General features: G+C 39.2%; 1 protein-coding gene across 2 annotated transcripts; it reads right to left on the minus strand.

Annotated features, from left to right (window-relative positions):
- Positions 1-1924: 1924 nt before the first annotated feature.
- On the minus strand, positions 1925-19667 carry def6c (DEF6 guanine nucleotide exchange factor c). Of its 2 annotated transcripts, none has more exons than XM_017716844.2 (13): positions 19499-19667; positions 19233-19412; positions 15061-15201; positions 12160-12342; positions 11250-11477; positions 10216-10362; positions 8793-8901; positions 8417-8688; positions 7353-7460; positions 6970-7136; positions 5632-5890; positions 5419-5506; positions 1925-4715 (listed from the first exon to the last, which is right to left on the minus strand). In XM_017716844.2, exons 1-13 carry the CDS (start codon positions 19526-19528, stop codon positions 4519-4521), a joined length of 2109 nt encoding a protein of 702 aa, XP_017572333.1. In that variant the 5' UTR covers positions 19529-19667; the 3' UTR covers positions 1925-4518. The 2 variants fall into 2 exon arrangements, with proteins under 2 accessions (XP_017572333.1, XP_017572334.1); XM_017716845.2 differs by having other exon boundaries at positions 19233-19415; positions 19499-19666.
- Positions 19668-19967: the final 300 nt, after the last annotated feature.

The raw sequence follows: 19967 nt of genomic DNA on the forward strand, positions 1-19967 counted from the left end.
CTGTTATATCTTCTAACGCTTTTGAACTCAAGTTATAGGAGCTTAAAACTGTGTCTCATGTACATTTGTGACATCAGTGAGCACAAACAGCACAAACAACGGTAGCAGTAATGTTAGCATTATACTGCCCAAAACTTGTTTGCTGTATAAAAAAGAAAACATGGCTTTTCTTTGCTTTTTTAGTGAAATACATTCTTCTACTTCCTAAAATTCCTCTGTCACTTCCTATTTGTGTTTCCTAAATGTTGCTAGTTCATCTACTGTGTAAGGCCTTCAGTCCAGTTCCTGAAGTACTAACAAATGGGAGAATGTGCTTAGCTGTATTTACATAAATCCCATGGAGATAAAATCATAATTGGACAGTTTTCCTTTTTTAGTGTTTCAAGAATGCAACTCTTTTGTTTCTAAACAACACTTAACGGCAGTACTGTAAGACTTGCCGAGTTTAAATACAAGAAGGATTTGATTGAGAGAAAAAAAATTACAAACATGCATTTTTTTAGTTCCCAGAAGGCTCTGAGGGCATGCATGATGCTTTTGGATGTCTACAATCAAATACAGTGTGTCAGTAGTTATTACAGTCATATTTGTGAATTTTACCAATATAACTGACACAAATTTTGTAGTGCATTGATTTGTTTCCTAAACAATCAAATCACTTGGGTCAGAGATTTATACTCCATCATTTTGGTCATTTACCATAATATGATAAAATGTTGCATACACTAGAAGTGCATACTATATAAAACCAGCAGGAATTCCTCATAGCATTAGAACTAAAAGTTAAAAGTTCGCAGTCACATCACAGGAGTTACACATGAGCTGTAACAGTGAAGCAAAAGCTGGAAGGGCCCTCTAGTTCTAACATTGTTATTCAGCCCTAGAGATACACAGAGCAGCTGATAGGTGTTACTCTCTTAAGAGCCAAACACTCTCTTTTGACATGAGGGATCTCAGCCTCTTTTCTAGAAAAATCACATCTGGCTTTTGTCTTTCTTGTTCCCAGCATTCTCCAACCTAAACTCTCCCTAATCACTCTTGCATTTGACCCCAATTCACTGGGGGGGAAAGTGGAGTGTGACTGGGTGCCAGAGGATTTTTCTAAGAAGCCCTATTGAAGCAAAGGAGCGATTGCTAAGGAACAAATATCCCAGTGTTTATACTCTCTGTCAGTGCTCCTTTTTTTAGAGGAACAATTGTGACATTTGAGCTCACACATCGCCAAATTGCAATCAGACTGCCACTAGAAATGTCTGCTCAACAAACTCTCCATTTGCCTTACAAATGGTATTAGGCAGAGGGAAGCTCCTAAATAAGGTGATGTTCGCAACCAGGGAGTTCTCTTCAGTGCTGTTGACATAGTATCACATGCCAAATGTATTGCTAAACTTGCCAACCGGAATCCCTGGAGCTACAATAAAATTTTATTATAATACTGGGAAGATACAAGCCCCACTTCCTACACGATTTGTGTGGACTTGTATGCCAGTCATAATTCACTTTAACAAGACCACTATGGAACTTCTCTTTATTCCCTAGAATTAAATATGCTATTTTTCTTACTGTACCTTTAGAGCCGACTTATGCACACTGTTGGAACAAACTTTGTATTTCCATTTTTATCAGATTTTTAATAATCTGAAAATGCAAGCTGCTGTGTATGATCTCAAAATTCCATTATGAATGGACCAAGAAATGGTCAAAAGTGAATTCAGATTTAAAGTTAAGTTTTTTCTGTCTTCTGGTATTTTCTGACAGCAACAATATGTAAATGAGCTCTGTTCTGATTGCATGCTCTGTCCAATCCAGGCTGAAACACTTTATATAACTTCACTGTTATAAACATTTTATATAACTTTACAGAGCTAAACCGCTGAAGGCTTATTAGGCACTGACATCACAAAAAGATAATAATAGCCTGTACTGCACATCAACCTTTTTTATTTAAAAAAAGAAAGGAAAACACTTTTTTCCAGGATATTCACCTAAAATCTGCTGACTCTGGTTTATGACACAGCAATATTACACTCACTGCACAGCATGCTGGCACTAATTACAGAACAGCACAGCATTACACAGTTCCTGTACTGAATACATACACACACAAGACAGATGCTTTGGTCTTCCTGGACACAGTGAGGTGAAAACAAAGCTCGTCTGTAGCTCAAAGCACGAAACTGGACTGAAACTGGCACATGGTGTTTCCAAGTTTGTAGGTTTGAGCTACAAAGCCACAGAATGGTTGTGTGGTGAAGGCTGGTGCTAATGCTGAGTTAGGGTAACACATCTTCCACAGTGCCCTTACAGTTTCCAGGCACATGAGAAAAAAGTGAGCTATCAGTTGTTAAAAATAACATGTATAACAAGACTAGGCAAACGTTGGGGAGATTCCAAGAGCTCCTGAATGTCTGTAGATTCTCTACAATGCCACTCAGTCTGTAGGTATATAGACAGAAATATTCCAACCCAGAACGGAAAAGATTCCGTTTTGGAAAAATGACAGCCATGGCTATTTCTCAAAGATCATTTACAGGCAGCCTATTGATTACTACCCAAAACCAACATAGAAAGACATCATTCATCTTCTCCACAGTGATGTCTCCCAACCACAAACTGAGCCCCACTTACTCGCCAGCCTCCACAGAGCCAAATATAGACAACACCATTATTTTCTCCTTTTAGCACGAAAGAGGGGCATCCCTGTTTCTGGAAGGGTTTGATTTGGCAATTGTTGGGCAAACCATTATCAGCAGCACAAAGAAGAGGCTGACGAATCTTTCACCGTATATAATAAAGTCATTCAGAGTGGTTTGATGTTAAATGGTTAATTGTAGAGAAAACCAACCGTGATCGTACCTGTGCCTTCTGAGCTTTTATACAACGATCGAGTGAAGATAAACAGTGGCAAATTTGAGAAAGTAAGTTACTTTGGAGATTATTTTGCCTCAAAACGCCTCCATCATGAATAAATTTTAAACACATATTTAAGCTCAGAGCAACTGGAAAACAATGTCTCAGATACCAGGCTGCACATCTATAACTATTTAAGGTAATAACTTCACATGAGGGAGCTTTTTAAACGTTTAGGATGTCTGGTTCCTATCAACACCACTGTGAACAATTTTGACTCTGTAAGTTTATCTGAAATGGAGCATTTCATATCAAACCACTCTGAATGACTTTGCTTACATCTTAACCAATTAATCATGCAGGAATTTAGAAAATGTGGCATATTTCCCCTTTAACTCAAGTGTAAAGCCAGACGAGAAAAAAAAAAAGATTGCAAAAAGCACAAAGGCTTTAAATGTGCAACAGAGAACACTTACACTAAGAGGTATTTTCAGGTCACATCACAGCAAATCCCAGAACAAGTGTCCCATCTACTGGACATTCAGAGAATCACAATCAACAGGCACTACTAACCAATACCAGAGCAATGGAGCAAGCCTGTTTTTTTTTTTAAAGAGAAAGGGTCTCAGCCCTTTGAAGATTGGCCCCATATAGAATTCACAGTCTGATGGAGATGGCTGTATCATTTTGTCCTGTAGAGCTATAGAGGGAAACAATAGCTGGTGTAGCTAGCAAATACTGAAACAAGAAATACGCAGTGTGTGTGACATTTTTGAACAATAGCAAAATAATGGATCTGGCCATATTAAATGCTGGATAAGTGCAGTAAGGTGGTAATTTATACCTTTCATTATTAGCTTATTCCATTATTTTGTAGGACATGGCAAGCTTGCAACAAAGAGCAGAAAAAATCACTACGATTTCATACAGTGTTGTGATAAAGTATTTGCCCCTGTTCAATTTCATCTGTTTTTGATATGTCACAATTAAAAGTTGCAGATCATTGGACTAATTTTGATATAAGATGAAGACAAGTCAAGTAAACTCAAAATGCAGTTTTTAAATGGTCATTCCATTCATTGTAGATAAGGATTTATTCAAAACCTTTATCATCCATGCGAAAAAGTCATTGCCCCCCTAGTCCTAATAAGTGGTTGTGACACTCTTGGCAGTAGTAACTTTGTGATCACTTGTGATGAGTCTTTTACATTGCTGTGGAGTAATTTGGGAATTTTGAAGGTGGACTGCAGTACTAGCTTTACACCACATTACACCAGGACCTGTTTTCCTAAAGTTCTACATTTGACTTATCGGTTCATAGAATGTCCTGCCAAAAGGCATCTAGATGTTTTTGGCAAATGTGCGATGAGCCTTTGCGTTTTTGGTCAGCAGTGCTTTGCCCCTTGCAACTCACCCACAGATGCCATTTTTGCCCTGTGTCTTATTGTGGAATTGTGCACATTGATCTTAACTGAGGCAAGTCTGATCTGAAAAAAAAAAAATCTGAAACATTCAAGTGTGACAAATTTGCAAAGATAAAAGAAATTGGGAAGGGGTAAATACTTTGTCACAGCACTGTAACTTGGGCATCTTTTAGTCATTATGGTTTTGTTGATGATTTTATTATATTATATTTTATTGTATTATTGTGATCTCTTCAACTTGTCCTCAGTGTGGTTCCTCCTCCTCAGAGAAAGTGGTTGGCTCATGGGGGCCTCCCTCCTCGCTTTTGTATGGTGACTGGCTGTTGGAGAACTCTGTTTCCTGAGCAATGGTTGTTTGAAATTTGTTTATGAACTCTGTGCTGGTGAGTGCCTGGCTTTGTTTGGGGCAGTTGGTCTTCACTGGCATACGCTCAATCTTATCTACACATGAACAAAGGAAGACAGAAAATAAAACTTCTTCATTTGTCATCTAACTTAAACAAAACATGATACATCATTTACATAACATTCAACAAAAAGAATACTATTCTAAACTTTGCCATTATGGTTGTAGTACAAATGCTATTAATATTAGACAATGTTACTTGTTTTAAGTCTACGTACCAAGTGAAATCTTATTCTACTTACACATAATTGTGTCAAACTTTATTTCTTGACACAACAAAATTCTTATTTCAGTTTTTTTGTGCTTGTAGTTCCATTCAAATCTGCTATTAGGGGCAACTTGCAGACTGTGTGACCATGCATCAGTAAAAATATAGTTAACCTACAGTTAAAGGAAACATATAATGAATAATGAATAGAATTACCCCAAGTAATATGAATCCCTTGCAAACTGACATAAATGTTTCATAAATATTCTTTCAATTCCAGTAGAAATCAGTCTGATGAATCAAGGGACTTAAATACACAATTTAGTAGTATTCCCTGCAGCCCTAATCTATCCGATATGGATTGCCCTTCCTCAAGTGAACCAAAAGATTTGGATTCATGCAGCAGTTGTGACTACTGACTGTAAAAACCAATGCTACTGACAAGGCTAATGAAGTACAGCATTTATTTATGACAACTAGGTAGAGTTAGAGGTAGTGTGTGTGTGTGTGTGTGTGTGTGTGTGTGTTACCAGCAGGTGTGATAGGCTTCAAGAGGCGGTTCAGTTGGATATTCCACTGTCTCATATACTGAGCATTAGAATGGCTGTCTGATATTTTCTGCACAGAAATCAAGTGAGAGAGAATAAAAAAAGCTGGAAGAGCAATTGTATTTGCCCAAAATGTTGTCTTACTTTACCCCCTCCCATCTATTCACTGACTTTCTCTCATTACTTTTTTCGTACCTCCAAGTTGTAATGGTGGGTCTCTGCTATTCCTGTTGGTGGAGGGGCTGGGTGAGAAGCTGGCTGGGGTTTACAGGATTGAGTAGGCACAGAGGAAGAGGAGGAAGATGAAAATGAGGAGGCAGGCAGGGGGATGTGCTCCTCGTCCTTTAATGATTCCAGCACCTCCTTCGGGTTCTTCTCTGCAGGAGCAGGTGTCTCCAGTTGTTTCTGAAGGAGCAGCAACTCGGTGAGCTTTTTCTGCTCCTCCTCCAGCTGCCTGTGACACAGACACACACACACACACACACACACACATATAAATTAAAACATTAAATAAAAACATTTGTGAGTACTCCATTCTTCTGTATTACTGTAGCTGATCAAAGCTACAGCTACGCCTTACACCATCTTTAATCTTGGTAACTAAAAGGAAATGAAAAAGCTGCACTGAAGTTTCCTTGCAAGGACAAATGGAATGTCTTCATTTCTACCATATTGTTAGTGTTTCGTTTGTTATTCTGAACTTTGGTCCACACAGTAACTCAAACATATACAGAGATAATACACAAATCTGCTTATATACAGAAATCTGTACACTATAGGCCAAATGTTTGGAAGCATTTTTGTAAAATGAAACAAATAAATGTATAAATAAATAAATAACACTTTCTTTAAGAGATGAAATGAAAAAAAGGTGTGTTAACCAGTGTTAACAAAGCACAAAGTAACACATTATGGCAATGTGTTATTCTGCAATGAAGTAGTGTAACACATAACAGTTTAAATTATTTTAATCACATTATAGTATCTGCCTTAATATGCCTGTGGCTTGTGTTACTCATATGTCTCTAAGACAACAATATTAATTAAGTGCAATACATTTAAAACATACAATACATTTCCTTTATAGATTTCATTATCCATGCCTGTCCTTGACTTGTACTGAATTTGTGCTTACGTGTTACCTGTGTGACTTTGAGAATGTGAGTGATGTTGTGCAGGAAGAGCTGGGAACTTAGCAAACAATCTGTAGAAGCTTCTAACCACATTAATATGAAACTGATGGACAAAGATTTGCGTGCTGAAGAAGAAAGAACCCTAACCACAACTAAACAGGCCAGACTCAATTTTTGTTCAGGAACAGTTCAATCATTTTCACATTTTATTCTTAATATTAGTTTGAGGCAGCTGTTTTTGGATCATTTCTCATGGCTGCTTTCTTGTTTTGACACAGCATCAGCTGTTCATGATCTTCATCAACCATAACTTCCTGTGTCTTGCTTCACTGCAGGGATAGCAAAAGCAGTTGTATGCGTATGTTGTAAGAGAAAGACAGCATTTGCCTCTGTAGCTGACCTCTCGAGCTCATGTCGAACTTTCTCCTCTTCCAATCGGGCCTGAATCTGCAAGTTGAGGGCCTCTTCAAGTTTCTGCTGAGTGAGCTCCAGCTCCTGGATCCTCTTCTTCTGCTGTTGTACCTCCTTTTCCATTTTAGCTAGCTCAGCCACCATGCTCTCCCTGGCCTGGGCAACAATGAACACAACATCAAACACAGGCTTTAGACACTTATTAGAATAAGTGCAACTTAATGGTGTCGGTTATCTAGAAACTCCTTCATAGGGTAGCAGTCTTCACCGATAATCGAGAAAGGCAACACATTCAAAATTAAGGTCAACTCAAGAAAGAATATTTTGATTGTATTTTGTAATTGAAGAAAGAACAAAAGTGTCTTATCTTACTGTGTTAGCCTCCTCAAGCTGTCTCTCCAGCTCTTGCTGTTTCTGTTTATGCTTCTCTTTTTCCTGCGCCTCCTCCTCTTTGCGCTGTGCCTCCTTTTCTAGATGTTGCTAAGACACAAACAGTGTTGGAAGGGATTATAATTAACTACAACAACTTGCTGATAAATTTTTTAAAATTTAAATATTAAAAATAAAGCTTAAGCACGAAGTGGGCAGGATTCATTATATGAGGAGGTAGGATAAGGTCATTTTACTGCGGCTTCTCATTGATGTTAGTCTCATTTAAAGTCAGTGTCCCATTTCAAGTCAGTCATTTTTACCAACATGGTCTCCAGCCAGTACACATTCTGGCACAGACATGACCTAAAGTTATGTTAGGCCTGTGCAAATCAGACTGTCAGTAAAAATGATATTGCATTCGGTGGAAAAGGAGTTTCTTAAAGATGGAAGCACTTGAAAAGGCATTTACTTGGGTTTTCTGTGGCTAAACTCAAGCCAATATGTACTGTCCTGCCTCAAGTGTACAACTGCAAACATTAAAATGTATGAAGATTTAAAAAACATTTGAACACTGTAATGATTTTGACTGTTGGCTTTGAATTCCCAAGCTAATAAAAATGTTAAGTGCATTTACTTAAGACAGTAAAGCAGAGTTAGGGTAAATGGAAAAATGGCTACATTATATTTTTTTACATGTTTTCTACTTGTTTCTGGAGTAAAGGCAGTACTTAAATTGAGTAGCCACTCCAATCTTTCGTTCATGCAAATATTTCTTATCCTGTGCCAATTGGTCAAACATTACAGATATCATGTGGCTCTGTCGTTACCCCACCTACTACCCCATCCGTTCCAAGTGGTACTGTAGTGTATTGCTTTCATTGCCTATATTTTATTACTGTGTCCTTCAGTCACAATGTGTACTCGTAATTATCATATGTACCAAAATTATAAAATCAAACTTAATCTTCACAATGATTGAGACTGCATTATGCACTGAGTTGTCTTTCAAAAGAAGTGTAATTGCATCAAATAACCAAACACAAACACATCAGACGACCTCTTACTTGGATGATGTCTATGATCTCTATGTCTGGCTCCTTGCTCTCTTGCTCCCCATGGTGCAACTCAGAGCTAGGCTGCTGCACCTCAGCAGGGGGCTCACTCTGGCTGCTCGGTCTGCTCTGGACACTCTGGCTGCTGTTCTGGCTATTCTGTCTGCTCGGGCCGATCTGGCTGATGCTTTGGCTGTGCTCCCGCGTCTCTCGCCTGCGCAACTTCAGCTCATGGTGCAGTGAGCTTTTCCCTTCTGCCTTCAGTCGGATTGCTGTCTGCACAGCTGAGGAGCAAACACAGCAGTCAATAGAGCACAAGACCCAGCCAAATGGGAAAAACTCTTTAAACTACTCAGTTCACAGCAGCTTCAGTTTGGTAGGTTCTCACCTTGAATCCACTCGTGTCTCAGTTTCTGGTCTGAAGCACTCATCTCGTAAGTCCTGCCAGGAGTCCTCACACAGAACAAACAGCGCCTCCCTTCCTTATCAGGGATGGTCTGGAAGTGGCATAACTCAATTAATGCATGCCTTTCAGGCAGTTTTACTAAAAAATCTTACTATTTAGTTGGGTCCAAAAGTCTGTGACCACATTGAAAATCTTTTTTTTTATTTAAACCTGGTGCTAAACAAAAAAACAAAACAAAGTTATAACAAGAAAAATGAAGAAAAAATATTAAAAGCTCTGCTCTAGTTCTAGGTCACTATTCAAATGAAAACAAATTGACTATGTTAAGGCCTTTGCACAAAAAAGGTCAGATTTTTAAAGGTCAACTGAAGCTCACTGTTTGGATAACTCTCAGGTGAATCTGATCTACTCATTAGAGGCTTTTGCACAAAGGTGTGGAGTTGATGCCAGCTTGAGTGCACACTGTCATTAAAGCAAAAGGGCAACCTAACAAATACTAAGGAATTTTTTAATTAAAATACTTCAAAGATTATACTTTTCTACTTTGTATTTACTTTACTCACACAGTACTTACTGTTAATAACATGCAGTTTTGTCATGTAATTCTTCCATTAATGTTTCATCATATGACCAAAGTTTCAAACTTCTCTAAATTTTTTTTTATTCTCATCAGCTGTCCACTACAGTCTACTGCTGCTCACAGTCTCTTAAGCTGGGGCGACATCTGCCTAATTAGCCATGCAATTTGGCTTATGACTTGTGAACATGTCCACTACTGACTAGACCATCAATTCACTCATCTCTCAAAAGAGCTTATCATTGAGGCAAATAAATGGCTCATGGTATTGATTTATCACTCCACCCAGGCTTAAGCAGGAACTTCAGTTTTTGAAAAGAAGCCATTCATTGAGTTCCTCTTAGAGTTGATCTAACAAGCATGTTTGTTACACACCACACATTGATTTTCCAAACAAGCATTGATGGTGCTTCTAAAAAGTCTGTAATTCTTTTTATTTAGATTGTAAGTATTCTAAAATTATTTTCCTAAAAATGTAAACTATATAATGAATTTTAAAATGTATGTGGACTGAATTAAGACACTTAATTTTTGCATTTGTACAGTATTCCCAATACTTCCCAATAGTATTCCATAACAGCCCAACTATGGGTCTGAACAACCTCATGGGCCTGGCTTTTCTCTCTCTCTGTCTCTCTCTCTCGCTCTCTCTCCACATGGGGTGCTAGGAGCAAAGCTTTTGGTGTTTCATAAAAGCAGTGCTTTGAAAAAGTGATACAGTGTTCTTGTTAAATCAAATGATCATTTTTGCAACTTTTCTTAGTATCTCCTAAAAAAGCCACAGTGATTCGCCATGAAACGGCTTTGCCGACCTCCTGCACAACTAACCTCCACCACACAGCTTCCATCTAGCTGCACCTCGCCTTTCTTCTCTTTCTGATCCTCACTGACATAGTAGACCAGGATGCCAGGCTTCAAAACAAACCAGCGCTCCTGCCAGTTCCTACGTACATGCCCCTTTTTCTGCATGTAACCCTAAAAGAGAGAAAAAGAGAAAGAAAGAGAGACAAAGAGACCAAAAAAGTAAGAAAGACTAGTTCATACCCATACAATAACAATGGCAGTTTTTCAAGACCGTGTGAAGATAAAATTCACACAGCAATTTAATTTAACACAAAATTTTCTCACTAATGTCTAATGTGTCACTGATCTAGCACATTTTGTGCAAAACTGTCACATAAGTGTCTAAAGAACAGGATAAAAAAAGAACTATGCTGGGTGGCAAATTAATGTTTTAGTCCATCTGCCCACAAGGTCTAGTGGAAGACCAAATTTTACCAGCCATTTAAGATGGTTTTAACAGCTGGTTTTGATCGATACACTATTTTTCTAAAATAATACTATTACTACTAATATTACAAGCAGCACTACTACTACCACCACTACCACTCCTACAGATAATAATACGTAGCATCTTCAGTAATTGTTTGAGTAAATCAAATTACCTTATTTAAACTATACCATTATAAGGGGCTCTTGGCGAACCCATAAAGTGATAATTACAAAATTACAGCTGAAGTCAGACAAAGTTCGAGCTTATGCACTCCACTGTGTTTTTTACCGTGTTAAAATCCTTTAAAAAAACGCATTTCTGCATTTCTATTATCATTATCATCAATAGTAGCATTTACTGCTTGTCTTGGTCACTTGCACATGTTTCAACAGTGGGTGTCAGGAATATTTTTGATTAGTCAGTCAGTCAGTGACTCAGTTAGAGAAAGCAACTCTTTAGGCAAAAATTATAGACATTATCTTATGTCTATAACAACATGACCACATCAAAAACCCTCAGTAACAGGCTTATGCTTCTGCACATTTGTGGGTATGACTGTGCTGTATATCTAAACATACATCTTGGTCACCTTTTTCAATACATTGTGGTACATCTCCATGAAGACTTCATCTAGGGCCAGGCTAAAGGCCTCTTTACTGTCCACTGGCATGAGGTGTCCTGCACTCATCTGTTCCAGGAACACCCATACAGATAGACCATCCTGCAGAGAGGGCTCCTGGGCCAGCAGGAGCTCCAGCAGCTTACCATCCCACTCCTGGCCCATTGCAGTGGAGATTTTCTTCAAGAGGTACTCCAGCTGAGGTCACAGAGGTGATTCAAATATGAGGCATGAAGGTTAGAAATGTAAGATAAGATGCAAAGGTGCATTCTAGGAGGACATCTGAAAGTGCCTTAGAACTATATCTGTTAAAAGAGAAACAGAACCCTTTCAGGAGCAAATTTTGTAAATAAGCAGAAAGACCAGCAATTTGCAACACATGCTTTGAAGTTTTGGTAGATTGAAATCAGAAGTGCGAGGATAATCATGAGGAAGCCGTATGACAGTACTTCTTATTTTACTCCCCGTCAACTTCCTTACTAGTGCTGCTGTTGAGTTTGTTATGCATCAGACCTTGGTTTGCCTTACATATGCACTAGATCTTATCTGCATCTCATTTTAGGTTTCCAAGTTTCATTTGAACAGACATTTATAGCTATTACATGCCTGAGAAAAAAGTGAAAACTAAGATCATTTTGTTGTTTCTCACAAACAACAGAATCCATTTGACCAACAGCACATTTCATGAAAAGTACTAATTTAGCATTGGATAAGTCTGCTACCCACATGAACAGAGAAACATGTACTGGAAAGAGCTGAACTGAGAACTCTACTACTTCATGCTTAGTAAATACAGCTGTCTATACTTTTCAGGCAGTGTTTTATCATTCACGATCACTGGCGGTTTCTTTCTCATTCTCACACACTCCCACACACAAACCTCAGGCTGGATGATGACAAGTGGGTAACGGTCCTCAGACAGCAGATTAAACAGACAGAAGAGTTTAAAGCAGTCTCTTTGTGAACACAACCCCTGTGAAACAGTAGGCTTCAAATTCTTCTTAGCGGTCATCATCCAGCACAGGTCATCAAATGTCTCCTTGTTGAATGTACCCTCGGTGGCCTGGGTGTAAAAACACAATAAAAATTTTATTCATTAACAGGAAACATTTCTTTCACAAACAGTATCCACAATGAATAGATGTTCTATGTGCATTTCTTCAATTGGACATAAGCAAGTAATAAGCTGTGTATCTGTAAACATTTTGAACATAATGAGTTTTTGAAAGAATAATGGCTGATGTATAACGTAAAACACATTGTTAGTTCTTTACTGTGGTATTAATCATAATGTTAACATTGATGTTTCACATATGTTCCATTTGGAATAGAACCTTACAACATAATACTACAAATGCTGGTCTGTCTTGGCAACCAAACAGGCTTTCCAACAAAGAATAGTACAGGAGTGCAAGCACAATATGAGCATGAGTCTTGAGCCATTCATGTTAATGATTTATAAAGCTCTGATATTGCTTTGGTTCTCACCTTAAGTCAAAGGAAAATCCCGAAAAACATACACTGCTCAAAAAAATAAAAGGGAACACTTAAACAACACAATATCTCCAAGTAAATCAAACATCTGTGAAATCAAACTGTCCACTTAGGAAGCAGTACTGATTGACAATCAATTTCACATGCTGTTGTGCAAATGGAATAGACAACCGGTAGAAATTATTGGCAATTAGCAAGACACACTCAATAAAGGAGTGGTTCTGCAGGTGGGGACCACAGCCCACTTCTCAGTACCGATGCTTTCTGGCTGATGTTTTGGTCACTTTTGAATGTTGGTGGTGTTTTCACACTCGTGGTAGCATGGGACGGACTCTACAACCCACACAAGTGGCTCAGGTAGTGCAGCTCATCCAGGATGGCACATCAATGCGAACTGTGGCAAGAAGGTTTGCTGTGTCTGTCAGCGTAGTGTCCAGAGGCTGGAGGCGCTACCAGGAGACAGGGCAGTACACCAGGAGACGTGGAGGAGGCCGTAGCAGGACCGCTACCTCCGCCTTTGTGCAAGGAGGAACAGGAGGAGCACTGCCAGAGCCCTGCAAAATGACCTCCAGCAGGCCACAAACGTGCATGTGTCTGCACAAATGGTTAGAAACCGACTCCATGAGGATGGTATGAGGGCCCGACGTCCACAGATGGGGGTTGTGCTCACAGCCCAACACCATGCAGGACGCTTGGCATTTGCCAGAGAACACCAGGATTGGCAAATTCGCCACTGGCGCCCTGTGCTCTTCACAGATGAAAGCAGGTTCACACTGAGCACATGTGACAGACGTGACAGAGTCTGGAGACGCCGTGGAGAGCGATCTGCTGCCTGCAACATCCTTCAGCATGACCGGTTTGGCAGTGGGTCAGTAATGGTGTGGGGTGGCATTTCTTTGGAAGGCCGCACAGCCCTCCATGTGCTCACCAGTGGTAGCCTGACTGCCAGTACCGAGATGAGATCCTCAGACCCCTTTTGAGACCATATGCTGGTGGGGTTGGCCCTGGGTTTCTCCTAATGCAGGACAATGCTAGACCTCATATGGCTGGAGTGTGTCAGCAGTTCCTGCGAGATGAAGGCATTTAAGCTATGGACTGGCCCGCCCGTTCCCCAGACCTGAATCTGATTGAGCACATCTGGGACATCATGTCTCGCTCCATCCACCAACGCCACATTGCACCACAGACTGTCCAGGAGTTGGCAGATGCTTTAGTCCAGGTCTGGGAGGAGATCCCTTAGGAGACCATCTGCCACCTCATCAGGAGCATGCCCAGGTGTTGTAGGGAGGTCATACAGGCACATGGAGGCAACACACAATACTGAGCCTCATTTTGACTTGTTTTAAGGACATTACATCAAAGTTGGATCAGCCTGTAGTGTGTTTTTCCACTTTAATTTTGTGTGTGACTCCAAATCCAGGCCTCGATTTATTAATAAATTTGATTTCCATTGATGATTTTTGATCATTGGTGATTTTGTTGTCAGCACATTCAACTTTGTACAGAACAAAGTATTCAATGAGAATATTTCATTCATTCAGATCTAGGATGTGTTATTAGAGTGTTCCCTTTATTTTTTTAAGCAGTGCATTTCAGGCATCAATAGCTCAAAAATTATTTGTATACTATTGTCACCTTTTTTTATAGCACATAATTTTATACACAAATTAAAGCCACCCATACTTTATAAAAGCCTCTTTATCTCAGGATCTCATGAAGGCACAATCCGAAAATTTTGTATAGAGATGGTCAGTTGAGAGGTCTTCTGTGATGTCTCTTAAAGCACTACAAAGAGGGTTACTTATAGCAGTTCGATAATAAGAGGGGTTAATTGGTTGGAATTAATTGTCACATTAATTATTACTATTTAATTCAATAATAGCTTATACAGTACTGATTGAAAATTTTATAAACTATATAAAATATACAGACACCACAAAGCATTTTAGATGTTGTATTTAACAATTCAATACTTTTGCTAAGACCAAGAAGTTATTAACTGATAAATAATATAATGACTTGGGCTTTGCTCTTCACTTTTCAAATATGAGGCATTCTTGATGTTGATTTTTATAATCTTTACACAGCTTTCATTAACAACTATATAATACACAGCAGTCACCTACAGCCCTGCTCAATGTTCTGGTCACATCTTCAATATTTTCTATAAACTATTTGAAACCTATGAAGTTATACAGGGCTGTCAACACATTATGACTATTTTAATAAATCTATCGCCAATTCATCTTGTTTTATATTGTTTAAGATAGTGTATGTATAACAGAACCTTTGCCAGAATGTACTGGTTGAGGTAAGGCATATAGCCGTTGCTGGACACCGGCCCATTGTCATTGTCCTGGAAGTGCTCTTCCAAGGCCACAGGATCATGGGGGATGTTCAGAGCTGTGTACAGATTGTGGGAGAGCACCTGCGACACACATGTATACAAAGAAAAAGAAAGAAAGCATCAGCACTAAAGCACCATATCAACACATTGACTAATCTTTACCAATTGCAGAGGTAGGAGGACTCATCATTACAAGTAAACACTCTCAAAACAGATGCATCAGCCAGACACATCTGTGTGCCCAGCCACAGAGAGCACATTTTGTGCTTTGTTCACTTTACAAATCAACTCGTTCAGTTCCAATTTTTTGCTCAGATCTAATCTTGCCTTAATGGTTCACATTCATAAGTGTATGTGATCCATGTCGTTAGCTTAAACAATCCTGTGCCCTAAAATGACCTGCATGTGCACATCTTACTAACATTCCACGAATGATCCACGTTGATCAAGAACACCAACAACAAACGAACTGGCTAGCAGCACAAGACGTCAGCACCAAGATGATTAGCTCTGATCAGTTCCAGCTGTCCAGGACTAGAGGATAAGATGAATATAGATCAGATGTTTTAATGCTTCCGGAGTGTTTATTGCCAGAAACTTCAAGTTAGCCTCTGTGAACAACGCCTGACAATATCCTAATCTGTCCATTCTAATTAAGGTTGCATGGCCACAAATTGGATATGTATTTGATTTATCACCACATGTGAAAGTGGCTCAGATCTAGTTTGAAAAAACAAGTTTATTAAAACAGCATTTGACATACATGCATGAGATACAAGTGTTTGTATCCAAGGGAAACACCAAGCTAAATGAAACAAACAGCACATTAAATAAATATCAGACAATATAATGCAAATCTATAAATTTATACAAGTGTATATACTTAACACAGTAGTATCAAAACAAATGTGAAAAAAAGAGATTAACTGATAAAGTTTTAAAATCCCTTGGCTGAAAAGGGCTTTGAGTATGACTCACAAATTACTATTCTGGCTATTTGCAGTTTTGGGGGTTGCGCTGCGTCACTATGGTTTTTGTGGGCTAGGCTATGTAAAAGTCCAGAGCTGAATTTAGTTTCCTGTCCAGCCCTGTCAATTGTGGTTTTCTGCACAAAAGTAGCCACATTAGCAATATTATCTATTATTTTATTGCAAATAAATCCTCATCCTAACTTCTACTTAATTAATAAAGAAACATGTGTTTACATTTTGAAAAAATCATCTAAAACTTACATAGTTTTGCTAGAATTTGAGAGAATGGGGTCACGGTAGGAAGATGGGCTAAATGTGGGAAAATCCAACAACCAGTCACAAACAAAGCAGGTCAAAAATCAAAGATAAGTAAATAAATAAGAACAACTAATAGGTCATACTTGGAAACAAGGCTTACAATTACATGGAAGACACCAATATCAAAACGTAATACAAGAAACAACAGGTGGTGGGGATAATTAGGGAGCTTGAGATCCAGAACAGAGTCCTGGGACAAGCCAAGAAAATAATCATGAATTTTCAGCTACAACACATGAGCTCTACTCATTTGTGCCATCTTAATAAAAAAGAAAACGGCTCTTTAATGCAAGTCAGCAACCTAGATTCTTTGAGCTGACTCAAAGAGCCGACTCGTTCACAATCATGGCATGACAAAATTGTTTTGTTAACTTTTATTGCTCTCTCCTCTAAAGTGGGCACAATAGCATGGGTTAGCCCAATGAGTCTACAAGATGTTCTTTAATTGGATTTAAGTTCTTTCTCAAAGCTCTACCCAAAAAGGGTACAGTCTGGATGAATGTCAGGAACACACAGAACAGCACATCTGGTGGGAGGCCTGCACTCTTAAAGCATGAATCTGTGGTTAAACCTCCTTGATAATGTAATTAATGCAATTATGCCATGCAAAGTCTGAGCTGATCTGAATACCGAAAAAGCTTATAAGAATCTAGTTGCTCTGCACCCTGAGCTTACACAAGAAGACAGGTGGTTCAGGTCTGTTATGAGGTTTCCTATAATCGATCAACATATCTTTCATTTTTGAACATCTGCTCAAAGGCAATCTGACCGCACTAAATGACTGCATCAACAGCAGTTTCCATTTGACCAGGAAGAGTCCCCAAAAACACTTCAGCAGGGCCAGGGCATCAGCACACTTGATGGGTTCCATACAAGAAAGCAACATCTGACATGGTGTGCTCATGCAGAGAGCAAAAAGAAGAGGGGATAACAAACCACCCTAACGAACACCAGCCTGTATGGGCTGGGTAGAGGAAAAACAATGTCCCCAACGCCAAAAGATCAGATTTTCTATACAGGTCTGAAAACATCAGATCAGATCTGTGTCTCATTAAGGTCAAACACTGGATTTGCACCACATTTATAATGTGAACATAGCCAGAAACAGTTAAAACAGACAACACAAAAATAAATGTTGTTTAAAACATAATTTTTGATACTGAAAATTCAACTAGAGTACATGATCACAGGATATGCACCTTTCTCATGACAAAAACACGCAAAAGTGATAAAACCTACATACAGAGAGCTGTTAATTATACACCTCCTCATGTGATCTCTAACCATTGTTTAGAGAGGCAGACTGGCAATAAAGATCTTGCTTATTGGCTTTGTCATGAAATCTTTTATAAGCTAGCCTGTAGTTTGACACAGAAGCAGCTACAACTTCAAAAAAGCTGAGCTGTTCACTTTTTAAAACGTGCAAGGTAACCAGCTACACTACTGTTCAAAAGACTGAAATCACTGTTTTACAGAACTATAGAACCAACTGCACTGCAGATACATGTTTAAAGGTTCTAATATGACAGTACATATAACTTTGTATGCAGTGAAACAATGCTGTAGGTGATTACTGTGTTACGTAGCTTTAGAAGAAAACTGTACAACATTTAGAATCTATCATTTAATAACTTCTCGTTGTTCCAAAAAAGAAAACACTAGGAATGTTTAATAAAGCAACTATAAATGTGGCCTTTATTCTCACTCACTCATTAACATCTGTAACATCACGACTTTTGAAACGATAGTGTAAATTATGATATATTTTTTGGTACAAAAGCATGCAAATTCCTTTTCCCACTTAGGAAAGACAGTAAAGAGATACACAGCATGTCCAGACATCTGCCTGTTCTTGCGTAGAGTTATACAGCTGGCCAAGAGGGACGTGTTTGAACATGAGGCCTTCAGGTAAACAGGCTGGGAGACTGTCATTTGGTCAAAGTTTAAAACAGGGTAGACAACAGAACTGAGAAATATCCCCCCTTTAGGAAAACATAACATACTGTTATAAGGCTGTGCAATACTTCTTTAACGATATATATATATATATTTTTGCCTCTGTACACTCTCAGCAAAAAAGGTACAAAACCATCACTGGGGCAGTAACCCTCTCTTGTCACTGGGGTGGTGCCCTCAAGGGTATATCTCAATACCTTTAGTCAGGGAACATAACTATATCATAATCCACTGAAATTGTGTTTTTAAAGTTGTACTGAATCTACACACCCTGTCTTGTGTCCAGGCTTTTATTTTATTACTCTGTTTTAAAGCATAGGGTATTTTTCACCTGGGAAAATGTATTTAAGATGCACAACATAAAACATTAAAACCACTGTTGTACATATGAGGGTACATTTACATTGCTAGTACCTTTATGAACCAAAAATATACCTGCTCAGTACCTTTATTTCTAACGGTGTACAGCATTCCAGGAGTACTGCAGAAACTATAGCAGTTGTCTGAATTTGCAATAAGATTATTATAGGAATCCTGAGGAAACTCCTGTGGTCTGCTTCATGAAGGAAGGAGGCCCTTGAATGGCCACATAGCTTGTGTGCTATATGGACGTGTTTATGTGCTGAGGTGAGAGACTGAATCACACACCCTCAGGATACACTTTCTCAACTTTAGCCCGCTCGGCTCGTTTTAAAAGGACGCACCATGTGCCTAAAACATGTAGACTAGCTCAAACTGTCACGAAATAAGTCAAATAAATGTGTAACTCCTCTTTAATCGAATACCGTGCACTATAGACGGCATGCTGGGAGTTCAGTCAATGAGAAAGAACCTGATCTGGCCACAAAACAGACTCTAGTGCCTCACCTTCAGCTGAGACTTCGACACCTTCCCGCTGTGCTCGACGTCCAGCGACGTGAACGCGTACCAGATGGACTTAAGCAACTCGGACTTCAGATCCATGGTCCCATGCCGAAGTGAAGAGGGCCAGCCGTATATTTGTGCGTGCGCGTCTGTCTGTCTCACAGTCCCTGCGCTCAGACTGCTCTACTGAAAGACAGTGGCGAAAGTGCTGAAGCGCTACAGCGGGGTGCGGTTTGAGTTCACGCTCTGTTTTAGCTTTAGCTTCTCACCTTCGCTGAATGAAGTCCAGGGCTTCTCATATCAACTGGCCCGAGGGTGGCTTCCTATTCTTCAGCTTCTTGTTCGACGGTTATTAAACGGTGCAGTCATCTAAGGTGGAACGGGTGCAGCCATTTAAGGGGGAACGGGGAAATTTGAACAAGAAGCTGGAGAATAGGAAGCCAACTTCAGCCTCGCTGATATGAGCAGCCTGAGGCGCCAGAATGTAACTGCTACACCATTTAAGGTGGAACGGAAAAATTCGAACAAGAAACTAACTCGGGTAGTGTCAGCTCCTAAGACATCTCTATCAATGCAGTTTGGATAGTACTTATGACAGTAATAATAAAACCAATAGCTGCAGTGACCATGGAATAGTTTGTTTAGCTTTTCACTTCTAGGTTAGTAGGCCCACTTAAATAAGTTCTAAAATCACATTTGGGACATGGCCCATAATGAACATTGCATGAGGTAAAAGTG

Source organism: Pygocentrus nattereri, chromosome 1 (genome assembly GCF_015220715.1).
Source record: "Pygocentrus nattereri isolate fPygNat1 chromosome 1, fPygNat1.pri, whole genome shotgun sequence".
Lineage (NCBI taxonomy): Eukaryota > Metazoa > Chordata > Actinopteri > Characiformes > Serrasalmidae > Pygocentrus > Pygocentrus nattereri.